The sequence below is a fragment of the Uloborus diversus genome, chromosome 4 (genome assembly GCF_026930045.1).
Source record: "Uloborus diversus isolate 005 chromosome 4, Udiv.v.3.1, whole genome shotgun sequence".
NCBI classification, from domain to species: Eukaryota; Metazoa; Arthropoda; class Arachnida; order Araneae; family Uloboridae; genus Uloborus; species Uloborus diversus.
The window spans coordinates 112,504,726-112,517,654 of record NC_072734.1 but is presented as its reverse complement, the minus strand read 5'-3'; the positions used below and the strand labels follow the sequence as shown (position 1 = coordinate 112,517,654).

At 30.8% G+C, this 12,929-nt stretch overlaps 1 protein-coding gene across 1 annotated transcript; it reads right to left on the bottom strand.

Moving 5' to 3' along the window:
* Window positions 1-218: 218 nt before the first annotated feature.
* On the bottom strand, window positions 219-10,736 carry LOC129220766 (uncharacterized). Its single transcript, XM_054855195.1, has 6 exons — window positions 9,270-10,736; window positions 8,129-8,427; window positions 6,055-6,241; window positions 5,602-5,750; window positions 2,953-3,067; window positions 219-505 (listed from the first exon to the last, which is right to left on the bottom strand). Exons 1-6 carry the CDS (start codon window positions 10,734-10,736, stop codon window positions 335-337), a joined length of 2,388 nt encoding a protein of 795 aa, XP_054711170.1. The 3' UTR covers window positions 219-334.
* Window positions 10,737-12,929: the final 2,193 nt, after the last annotated feature.

Below are 12,929 nucleotides of genomic sequence, written 5' to 3'. Positions count from 1 at the left end.
CATGAAATAAACATTTTTTTTCTGACAACAAAAAATATTTCAAACATTGGGTGCAGTTTGCAGTACAATGCTAACTCAACTAGAATACTATATAACATTTTACTGAATTCAACAATGTCATTGAACAAAATACTTACAAATGTATACTACTAATAACAATGGTAAAAGAATATGAGAAAAATCTGAAAAACAAATAATCAAAACAAATTATGCTGATTTAATAACAAAATAAATGACATTCCAAACAGAGAAAGAATAAGGAACTAACTTGAAGCTTTTAAATATTCAGTTAAATAATTTCATTCATTCCGACACTGATCTTTTAAAATCTATTTCAATAAAAATAAAATTCACTTTCGATGCAAGGCATTTGAAGAATCTTTTGAGTATTACTTCCATGAGCTATTAATCTAGTTTCGCCATGTTTCATTGTGAAGAAATTTTCAGGTGGGATTTCATACTTGTCTAAGCCATTACGCAGTTTTACAGGAGGATCCAAATAATACTGTAAAGCAAATAAAAGAATTACTTTTAATAAAAAACAAAATTACAGTAGCTTTAAAAAAGTTGCATATTAACTTACAATCAATATTGTTAAAGATTATGATTAAATTTAGTATTGCTTAGTGGGAAATGATTTCAAACAAACTGGCAACGAAACTATTGTCAGATTCACAATGAAGCAATATAGTGGAACCGCACAGCAACACAAGGATCGGGTGAGATGTTTTGCAGTAATGTTAAATCATAACTACAATAAATTGAAACATTTTTAAATGAACCAGTGGCGTACCTAGCACAGATGTCACCCGGGGGCCATAGTTTATGGTTCAGACTATTTTTAGTTTTTAATCAGTGTCACAGACTGTTGTAAAAAGTTCTGACTACTGACTAGTGATGAGCCGAATCGTTAAAAAAGTAGATCCGTGGATACGGATATGGATCCGGATCATTAGTGTCAAGATCCGCAGATACGGATGCGGACCTCAAGATTTTTATACCCAACTCAACTATCAAGTGTAAAATTTGTTACAAAAGTTATTCCCGTCAGGGTAATGGCAGTTTCTTCAAAAAATGTCATCTACCGCGAAAATATAATCAAGACTATAATTTACTCTTTAAAGAAATCTCCGTTACAATTGAGGGAGAATGGCAAACAATTGAAGCAATGGGTCAGCATTGCATTGGTGCTTAAATAGTATGTGAAAAATTATTTATCGCTTGCTCAGTAGATGTAGGATACAGGAGCAAGAGTGTAAAGCTGCAACTGGACAGGTTAGAAATGATTTTTTGAATTTCATTTCAGCATAAATGCAGCGCTGACCCATTCCACCCAAATTACTGTGACCGACGAAATAACAGAGGAGGAAACACCTTTACAAACAGTAAACAAATAATTTAGTATCACTTTTTTTGAAGGATGCCAAGAAAAACCAAAATGAAGAATAACACAAAACCCAAATCAATAAAAAAAAAGAAAGAACCAATATTAAAATAAAAATTTAAAAAAAAAAGACATGTCCCAGAGGGAAGACCTCATATTAAGATGAATTTCGGGGGTCAGAACACACATTTCAACAAATATGAACTGACAGCAGATAGAAATTTTAAATCATTGAGCCTTTTCTCCTTAACTTCTGACTATGAAATTGCTACTAATCACGCGTATAAAAGCTTAGAATTGCATTTAAAATTTATTTAACAAGATTATAGCTCCTACTGTATATAACTTGGAAGTTCCAAATAAATATCAAACGCTGAAAACTTCGTTCTTTCAATCAGGGTGAATATTTTAAACATGCAGATAAGTTTTAACTACCATAATTGTGAAAAACATTAAGTCAGTTTTTAATAAATATCTCCAGTAATTTAATTTCTACAAAAATGAGGCCAAGCTAAGAACACTTTCGATCAAGTCTTCAAAAAGAACTATCAAAATCGGTTCATCTGCTTAGGAGCTACGATGCCACAAATAGACACACAGATACACACTTTTAAAACTTATTACCCTTTCCTTTTTGCGACGGGGGGGGGGGGGGGGACGAATTGGCATCTGAAATGATACCTTATTATTTAAATAGGGAATAAAACCTAATTTAAATGGAATTTAAGAGTCTTTTATCCAAATATTTAAGAATTTTTAGAATAGAAAAAATCCATTTTAGATCCGCCAAAAAAGTAACGGATATGAGTACGGATACAGATCTTTATTTTTCCTCGGATATCCACGGATACAGATACAAATATGTATGTTCGGAATATCACTACTACTGACATGACATGGATGACAGGTTTTGGAAAAAAGGTCTCCATTTGAATGGCACGCGTTTTTTGTCTGAACGGATAAGAGATTTAACAAAAGGAATTGCAGGAACTTGAGAGCAGTAGTGTGATGAGCTTGTTATTAGAAATAAGATGTAAAAAATATTTGATACAGCAAATATATCTTTAAATATTGGTGAAAACAGTTAAGAATTAAAGTACTGATATGTTAAGCATTGAGGCAGATAATCTAGCTGCCCTGGCAACTAGTAGAATTTTTAAATAAAGCATTCTCTAGATCAACATGGGACATGATAACATCCATGGTATAACCGATCCTACATTGAAAGAGGTTCACCTAATACTGAACTACTGCAATAAGAACAAACTTAAAGGCAACATTTAAAAAAAAAAGGTGTCTCAAGATTTAAAATAACTGAAAATTACACAGAAAAAAAGACCGCAGTGCAAAATAGAAATGATTTAAAAGGTATTTCCTAAAAAAAGCACAGAAAAATTTACAATGCTGATAAGGTTAACTTAGAAATTCATGGCAGCATTAAACTAGAGTGCAGTTAATTCATATATTGCATGGTTCCAGATGACATTAAACTAATGTTGATGTTAATAATACAAATTGATAATATTATCTAATACACACAAGCGGGCAAAAAATCAAAGAACTCTTACTTCATTTGCTAAGCAGAATGTACCCCAGTGAATAGCAAGGCTTTTTTTACTTCTTACTTCCATGTGTATTTGAACAGCTTCTTCTGGGTTAACATGTTGATATTTCATAAACCATCTAAAATTTAAAGGAACATGTTTCATGTTTATAGAGGCAGTAGACTCATAACAGGTATGAATCAAATTTGACAAACAATGTTAGAATAGTCAGGTGAGTTAAGTCATAAGAAATTAATAGTTTTCCTTTTTCAAAAAGAAGTGTTCGACTAAGATGTCCCAGATGCAAAATAATTTTACAGGGGAATTTGAAAATATTTGTTACTATTTATTTAAATTTTTCAGCCATGAGAAGTTAGCTACATATTACATGGCATATCAAAAAAAAAAAAAAAAAATGGCTGCTTCATAAAATCAGCTAAATGATGTTGTTACTCAACAAATAATTTGGAAACAAACATTGATGCAGAAATAAGTCAAAACACAGTTGATGAAATTATTTATGGTAGAGTAATGTCAGGTTTTTTTTCTTTTTTTTTTTTTTTTTGCGAACTTTTTGGGGGCATTTTTCTTTCATATATTATGGTGAAAAAATAGTGTTATATTATATAAAGCATGCTTAGCTATCACCAAACTAATCCGAAATCCCTTAGGCCTAAAGGACTTCACTGGGAATGATTTGGAAGCAGGAAGTTTTTTACTGATGTGATGCTTTCAGACAAATTGATTGAGTTCTTAAGTTATGAAAAAACTGTTTTTACAAACGAAATTTTGTGAAAAGTCCAATTTTAAAATATAAAATTTTGTGAAATGGCCACTTTTACAAAATAGAATTTTGTGAAAGAGCCATAAAGTAGACCAAATTTGTGTCTGACCAAAATTGTGTCAATCATCCAGGTTATTCAAGACTTGTAGTTGACATAGATAAAAACAGTTAATTTAACAAAACATTATAAATGTTTAAATGCCTCTTCAAAAAAACATCTCTTCCATTTAAAAATATTTTTTTAACATTGGCTGAAAACCAGTGGCAGAACTTCATGAAGGGGATGACTAAAACATCCCAGATTTTTTTATCAAACTCTTTTCAAGCAGATAAAAGCATCTTACATAGAAATACTGAGAGAAATAATATTGATTATTTTTCAAAAGAAAGAAAGAAAAACATTAAGCTTTTTCTAGAAAATGTTTCACACTGGGATGAAATACTCCACAAAAGCCAATAAATGAATAAATATTTGCAAACAAATAAATAAAAAGAGGATTCAGACTTTTTTTTTTTAGTTGATATTAGTGAGTTTTAAGTGAGGTTATCATTTTAAAGATTTGCATTTAGTTCATTATCTTCAACTACTAAAATTGTGAAGCTCAAGCATAAGCTTAGACAGTATTGACTTTTATGTACAACTAGTTCCATTTCATATTCCACTCCCACAAAAAACTATTGTTATTAGTTCGACGAATTAGCGTTGTTTGGAGAATTTACCTATATTTCTGTAATAATTTTCAAAAAAATTACTTCTAAAAAAACTCAATTTTTTCAGATATTTCAAGACAAATAACACTACAAATTTATGAATGAGCAAAATTACTTCATAAGAATCATCTGTCAGATTCATTACTAAACATTACTTCTGCAATCTACGTTAGAAATTCAAACTTTGATATATACAATCAATTCGCGGTAATTCGAATTTAAAGGGACCGACAAAAACTTTGACGAGGGAAGTTCGACTTACCACTAGTTTCGTTTTTTGACATTTTAATGTTAAAAACTGTCGAATATTTTAATATGTACATATAAGAGACAAAATTACAGAGCTTAGAAGTTTTTAAGTACAATATGCACAGTTTAATTAATAATATAGAGAGAGAAAAAAATCAAAAGCATGGTTTTGTTAACGATACTGCTGGAACCACTTGAGTAGAGCTGATTCTACTTCAGGGAATGTGCACATCTTCCTTCGTTTCAAATTCGGATTGATGGATTCTACAGCTTTAGAAGTTTCTCTTTTTCTTTTAATATCATTGAACATTGACATAGTACTTGATTAGACATCTTTAATAGTAAAGAAAAATCACTATGTGTCTCAGCAACTTATCAGCCAATAATCAAACTAAAGAATGAAGGGGAACGCATCTTAATTTAGATCAGCCTTTGAATAAAGGCACAATCAGTGACTTGACAACTTGACAGCTTAAAAGCAAATTTGTAGTCCAGCATCATGTCTAAGTGTAAACAGTACAGTACAACAAAAGAAAACAAGCTAACTCATTTCGGCACTTGTAATTCTTTTATTGCACATCGGCTCAACAGTTGCTCTTCTTGCTTTAGAGGGCTATTGCGCAGGAATTGCAAGTGAAGGTGAGTTAATTTTTCTCTCATAGTCACTTGTTTCTTTCTTTCTTTCTTTTTTTTTTCATTCTTTCAAAATATATTTTGAGTCATCTTGTAAAAAACTTTGAATTAAAGGAAGTAAACTTTTGAGATACTGAGAATAATTAGCATGGAATAAAAGACAAAGGGGTCGGTACTTGACAAAAACTTCGAGTTATAGTAATATTAGAGTTATCGGACTTCAAGTTATCGCGAATTGACTGTATAAATATATATATATATATATATATATATATATATATATATATATATAATACCTTGGTTCATATGCTCCAATGGGAATGGCAGACAAATCAAAAGGCCCATGAACTTTACCAATCTGTTTAAAAACTTCACAATATCCAGTATCTCCAGCAAAGAAAAATCTGTACTTAGGACCTAATACACACCAACTTCCCCATAAAGACTAGATACAAAGTGAAAGAAAAATAGAATTAGTTTTCTAAAACACAATATTTGTCTGGTTAAATATTTTAATCATGCTTGAATATTGGAAAATCGAGTACATTTTGTCTTAATTACAAACTATCATAATCTTTTGTTCATTACATATCAGTTCAAAATTAACAGCAGCTGGCAATTAAAAACAGGAAAAAAAAAAGAAAATCCATTTGAAACATAATGGATTTAACTTAAAACCATGGCACTAAAAACTTTTAAAATAAAAAATATACACAACAAAAGTTTAAGAAAAAAGCGTTTTAATCTACCTTATTATCATCTCCAAGAGTTCTCTTACTCCAATGCTGGGCAGGAGTAAAAACAAAAAAAGTATCACTATGTTCAGGAACACAATTTTCTTCCCACCAATCAAGTTCTACAACATTCTCACAACCAACATTCTGCATCCAAGACTGCAAGCCGAGGGGAACAAACCAACGAATATCAGTTCCAAATCTAAAAGACAATAACAACAATTTGTACTAAATTAATTGAAATGCCATTGCGTTGGTGTTTAAAAATTTACTTTCATATCTTAAATTGTTACAAACATTGCAGTAGGTTAATAACTGAAATGTTTCAGGTTAATGAGTAGAACACATTGTACACCGTAGAATCACTGGAATCAATTGCAGAAAGCGAAAACAATTTCATTCATTTGTTCATTGCACTTGCTTTTATGTGAAATCAGTTCAAAAGTTTGAATTTTTTAAAAATTATTATCATGAAGAATTTTTTGCATTACTATAAATGTTTTAATTCATAAACATAATTAGTGATCGACTGGATATATACTGGAAGCAACGATTTAAAAGCATGCTGTTTGGCTCATACATTAAGATGAAGGCAACACAAACAGCACAGTGGATGCAGGCAAAGCTCCATAAAATTGCAAAATTTTCCCAAAGAAGCTTGCAACAAACTGCTCTTACGAATTGCATGCAAGCAAGCTGATGGACTGTAACAAGTTGCTGGTTAGCTCTCTTGCTATACGAATAATGGGAACCAGCTGGAAAGTAATAATTTGGGTAAGAAAAACTTGCCTGACACAATACTGAAAGCAATTTCATTATGCATGTTGCAAGAACAATATCCTGAACTTAAATGGATTTAGAGCAGAGCTTCCCAAAATTTAAAGTTAGTGTACCCTTTTTATGAACCAGTATTCAGTGCAGATCTCAGGCATCAGAGTGCATAAATATTTGGAGTTTCTGGTTAATTGAATTTAATTAAATTTAACAGTACTAATTAGACGAGAACATAACTATTTAATATAAAGCACTCTAGGCAGATAGTTTAAGCTTAAACTTTACTTATCAACTCTTGAGTACAAAAATCAAATTGAACAAACAGATAGAAACTGGTTACACGGGTTAAAGTATAAAATTGAACTTTGAGTTAATGGAAAAAGTGAGGTTGTTTTAACTGGCACAATTTTAACATATTGGATTTCATTTTTGATAGCTGAAGTCGAATATAAGGTTCAGTATCTACACAACTTCAATGTTTAGTTTTAGTAGCTGCATAGGTTTTAATCCAAATTTGCACAGGTAGCAGGGCTGGCGAATCTGCAATATATCGCTCTCCAGATATCAAGATTTTTTATGTAGTAAGGTCCATCAGTTCGGAAAAAAAAGCAACTTTTGTTGGATGTCTTTTCCTCCATAAACTCACTTTTTTTGAATTGAAAAAGAGGTTCCTTGTAAGCCGAAATTTGTGCTATTATATGCTCTTATTTCTTATTTTACTTTTCAAAAAAAGGTATTTATTTAACTTTAAGTACACATTTTACTTGTAATTTTGTAACTCAATACATAAATGAGAACAAATTTTAGAATTTCTAAACATCCTTAATTGACATATGACTCTCATTGGATACTAATCATTAAATTTTAGATTTCTTGAGGTTTTTATACATTTGCAGAAATTCTACAAAAAAATACAAATGCAATTTTGATATATTTGCCATTGCTGTAATGTTTCACTAGATTTTTGAGAATTTATATTTGATTTCAGTCAACCAGTTTTACCAGTTTAGTTAATGGCGCTACAACAGAACTCTAGATGTTTGCCTAATAGATATGAAAAGATTGATTATAGTTTTAATTGGTGTTACTTTACTATCATCAAAATAAAATTTTCATTACACAAAACTATTCAGATAAGCAGTAAAAATCACAATGAGTTAGGGTCAATGCAGTGGTTGACATTAGAATTATTCATAAAATTCTCAAAATGAGATACTTTTTAAATATTTGATAATACATGAATGACTTAAATATACAAACTACACAACTATGATTCAAAAATACTAAACTAGATCTGTGATTTAAATACATCTACCTGGCATTTAAAAGGATCACTGTATTATAGTCTAAATGGTCATAATGATTATGACTAATAACAACAGCATTTATATGAGGTAGATCATGAATTGAACAAGGGGGATCTCGAAATCTTTTTGGTCCTACAACTTGACTTGGAGATGCTCTGTCACTGAAGATTGGATCAGTCAATATATTCAAGCCGTGCATTTGTACAAGTACAGTGGAATGTCCAATCCAAGTGACTCTTATGCCATCATCAGGAATTGATAGTTTGGAAAAGTTCTGCTTTACCATAGGCAAAATTAAATCAAGTTCCTGAAAATAGATTGAAGTTGTTGTATTATAGGGTTTTAAAGTTACAACTTGATTAAGGATCATTTTATTATGAAAACTTTTAGAAACAGGTCACAGAATTTTTAAACAATTATAATCAATCTCATGCTTTTCAAAAGATCATTTGTACAAAAAAATAGAAATAAAAAGTGTTATAGTTTTCTCCTGATTATATGCGGCTCTTCTCACTTTTAAAAAAAATAATAATTCGGAGATGCTTACTGAATGCAGATATATGCGCACATTTTACGTTTTTCAAGCATTTTTTTTTCATACATTCCTATTTTATTCTCTCCCTCCCTTCCAAAGCTATCAAACCTTCCAAGGTTGCCAAAACTTTTCTAAGTATTCAGTAAGCTACTTAACTTACTGAATATACCTGCTTTGCCTTCAATATTCGAGTTGTACCTTTCTAAGTGTTTGAATATAAAAAACAAAGTCAAACCAAAACTTTATATAGAGATTCAGAATGCAAGATAATTAAAATAAAATATAGTGAGGTGAAAAAGTCTAAGGTATCATTGAAAAGTACATCAGTCTAAAATGTTTATTGAAAATTTCTCTATAAAAACCAAAGCACTCAAATGGTTTTAGAAAAGAAATATTGGGAGACGGATTTCTGAAGGAAATTATCACATCAAATAAGCTAAAGGCATTTCTCCTTACTAAACTATCTAGTTTTTGCTTTTACTGGCCCACTAGCCAACTTTCCATGCTAAATGTGATGAGACTACCTATATTCACAACATTAAATATTCTTAAACTTTTAATAATAATAATAACGCACTTATAAAGCATAACACAGGGATTGAATTATAACTCACTTGTTTTGGAGGCACTTTGCTATTATCCTTAGAGATACCAAATTTCAATATATTAGTCAAAGTAGGTGGGCTCCAAGTTGGCCATGGATTTTGAAACCTTCCATTAATGCATAAAGAAGATTGCATGTTAACTTTTTCTGGATGTACTACAGAATCCCTTTTAATAAGTGCACTTTTAACACTAACATTTTTCTTCAATATAGAAACTGGTTCACTGGTAATTTTTTGACTAGCTGTTTTACGAGGAGACATCACATTTTGAGCAGAATTTCGGGCGAAATCATCATAAGTAGGTTGTTTGTGTAGTTGGAAATTATGAGGAGAATTTTTAGGTTCATTAGGAAGGTTTAATGATGGAGTAGATATTGGTGCAGCATTCTGTGACCTATAACCCAATCCAACGGGGTTGATTTGATTTGGCGGCAGATATTCAGATGACTGGTTTTGACGAACATTTGACGGAAATACATTTTTGAAATCTGATTGAATGCTATTATTGATAGGCAAGGACTTTTTGCTACCTGATGGAGGTAAATGTTGAACATTTTGAACAAAATTGTATTGTGAGTTCAATTTTTGAGATGAATCATCAGTCTCAGATATAGGAGCTAGTTGAGTAGTAGGTTGCTTGAAAGCTGGCATACTAAGAGTATTGGGGACATTCTGAAAAGAGTGAAAATGCCCACTTAATCTTTGTTGGCTCCCCATATTAGATGACGGGACGTTTGGTGACTGGTTGTAAGATGGTGGTACATTCTGGATAGAAGCTCTTTGAAATGATACACCAGACAGAGATGGAGAGTTAAAATATTCAAAATTCCTTACAGATTCATTAGAGTATGGGTGATAATGAGGTATATTAACAGGCTCTTTAACTTTTTGTACTGGTGGCATGTGTGACGAAGAATATGTTTCAGATATATCTGACACAGAAGATACTTGACGAGGCAAAGATTTTGGTGGTAAAGGCAAATTTTGTGCTTTGTTAAAGTGCTCTGAAGTAATATGTTGAGGTTTTGGAGCAGCTTCATTAGGTCCGGTTGATCTCACAGATTGTCTGCTAGTAGTTTCATTGAGAGGTACATTATCATACCTAGATGAAGCTGCATAAGGTTGATTATTATAAACTAAGTTTTCTCCTACTGCCCCATGATTTAATGAAACAGCTGATTCGACTTGTGTTTTTGGAAGTGATTCTTTAACTGTTTTGTCGTTTTCTTGTTTGGTTGATGGTTTGGGAGGAATTCCAAAGTAGTGGCAATCATATGTATACTTATCAAATCCTTCAGAACAAATCATAGAACTTCGACGCATCAGTTTTTTTGTTTCTGTGTTATTTGCATTGCAATCTATTTTGTCAGCTTCTGCAGATGTTTTAGCTGTCACAGACTCGGAACGGAAAAGCGGGAAGAAACTTTTCTTGGCAGGTTTAGGCTTTTCATTGATGACAACTTTCTTAGATGTCATTTTGAAATTTTCTAAAAGCTGAAATAAAAGCATAGCAAAATTATTGCAACATTTTTTACTAACATTTTCATAAATTCTTTAAATGCTAGTGAACTTTCTTTGAGGCCACTTTGAAAGTTTTGAAATAAAATGATCTTAAAACTATTTTTGTATTCTTACCAATATTTAAATATATTTGAATGAGAATTGGCATTAAAAACTTTTCAATTTTATAAATGAGAACAATTTAAATGCATATTATTGCAGTGGGGTCTGAAATTCTTAATACAGAAGTATTAAGATTGTTTCCCAGACAGTAGGGTGTAGTGGAGGATCAAAAAGAAAAAAAGAAAAAAAAACATTGTTTTAAATTTCATTATTTGTGTTTTGCCGTGCTGAAAAGCAGGAAAAAAAACACTATTTTCGACTTTTGCCAGTGAAAACACAAAATTACTGTGGCGTAACCACTTTTTTTCGAGGAGGTTTTTACTGACAGAATTCTCTTGAGATCTATATGATCAATAAAATTTGATTTTATATGTATATTCTATTAGTTTTGTCCCACAGTAAGTTGTTTAAATGAGGAATGCTACTTAAGGTATACTCTATTTCAAACAAATCTAAGAAGGTTTTTCTACCTTTGGGCAGTTCTCAAAAGGTGGGAGCAAACACAGACCTCAACTTTGAAGCTTCAACACCAAATAACTTTCATTTTAATTAACTCAAAAATTTTTGAGTTAAATTATAATACTGTATAGAGACAAGAATTGACATAAATTATGGAAAAAATGCTCTTTAAATGCCCTTAAAAAAATATTTTCTTTGCTAAAAGGCGCAATTTTGGACATACCAAAACGTTAACTGAGCAAATGTACCATTAAAGAAAAATTTTTTTAAATTATTTCCATACGTTTCAAAAAAAATTTCAAGGTATGAATCTTACACTGAATAATTTTTTGTTAATATTTTACACAAATAACAAAAGTAAAGACAGATTATTCACTTTGTAAACGATTTTAGAAAATAGTAAGTTTGAAATTTGATGCATGTCCAAAACTTACGATCTTTACAATGCTATTTTTTGAGAACTAAGTATATGATGTTTTCATTTTAAAGGTGTTTATCGAGCCTCGGAATCAATTTTTAATTGTTTAAAAGTGTTTTCATAAGCTTTTATGCAGTATCTTAGAAGAAAAATAATTTTTTTTAAACGTACATGTGAGATGTCCAAATGGCGTTACGATCTTGAAGCCGATAATTCTGTCCATTTATTCATAATTTTTGATGATCTACTGTCTTCTAACCTCAATAAAAAACGTTATTATAATGTTATCTTCTTTAATCCATTGGTATTCTGCATAATTAATATGTTACACATTGAACAATACATAAATTACAGTAGAAACATGGCTGCTTATGATCGAACCGAAAGCCATTTTGCGCTAAAATCGCCAAGCAAACCTCCGTTAGCGACAACACAGTATACGATAAGCTAAAGGTTACCAGAGGGGAATTCCAATTTGACAAATGTAGTTTATCGTCAGCTGTACCAGTTTTGGCGACTTTATCACCTGCGCTAGCAATTTTTTTCTTTTTTCCCGCTTTTATTATTTTAGAATTCTTTTTCTCTTCTTTCTTTTGGAAACATAATTTAACGATCTCCAAATAGAAATACGAATTTCTTTCTTCAATAATTTTTTTAGACATCATTTTAATTCTTATGACATTAGAAAAAATATTCATTATTAAAACTGATGTCACTTTTTACAATTGTATTATTTTTAATTTGACTTTGCATCAATTTCTTCAAAATCATTCCAAAACTTTATTAAATGTAAGGAGCAGCATGTATAGCCATTCAAGTATTTCATTAATATCCTCTTTATTATTAAATTGCAAAATTTAAAAAGTAGTAAATAAAATTTTCATTGGAAAAGTTAAAAATCAGATTAACAATTGTCAAAGATGGTGAAACTTACGTTATGATGATGTCCAAAATCTGTTACCTACAGGAAAACAATGTCCAAAATCTGTTACCTACAGATTGCTGATTTAATTTGCTAATTAACAATTTTTACAAATACCTGCTGTCTTTTCATGTTCATATATTGTGTTCTAGGTATGCATACTATAGAATAAAATCAAAATTGATGTCAAATTCGAAAATTTTTGAAATTGCTCAAAGTTAACTTTTTTGTTCCCACCTTTTGAGAA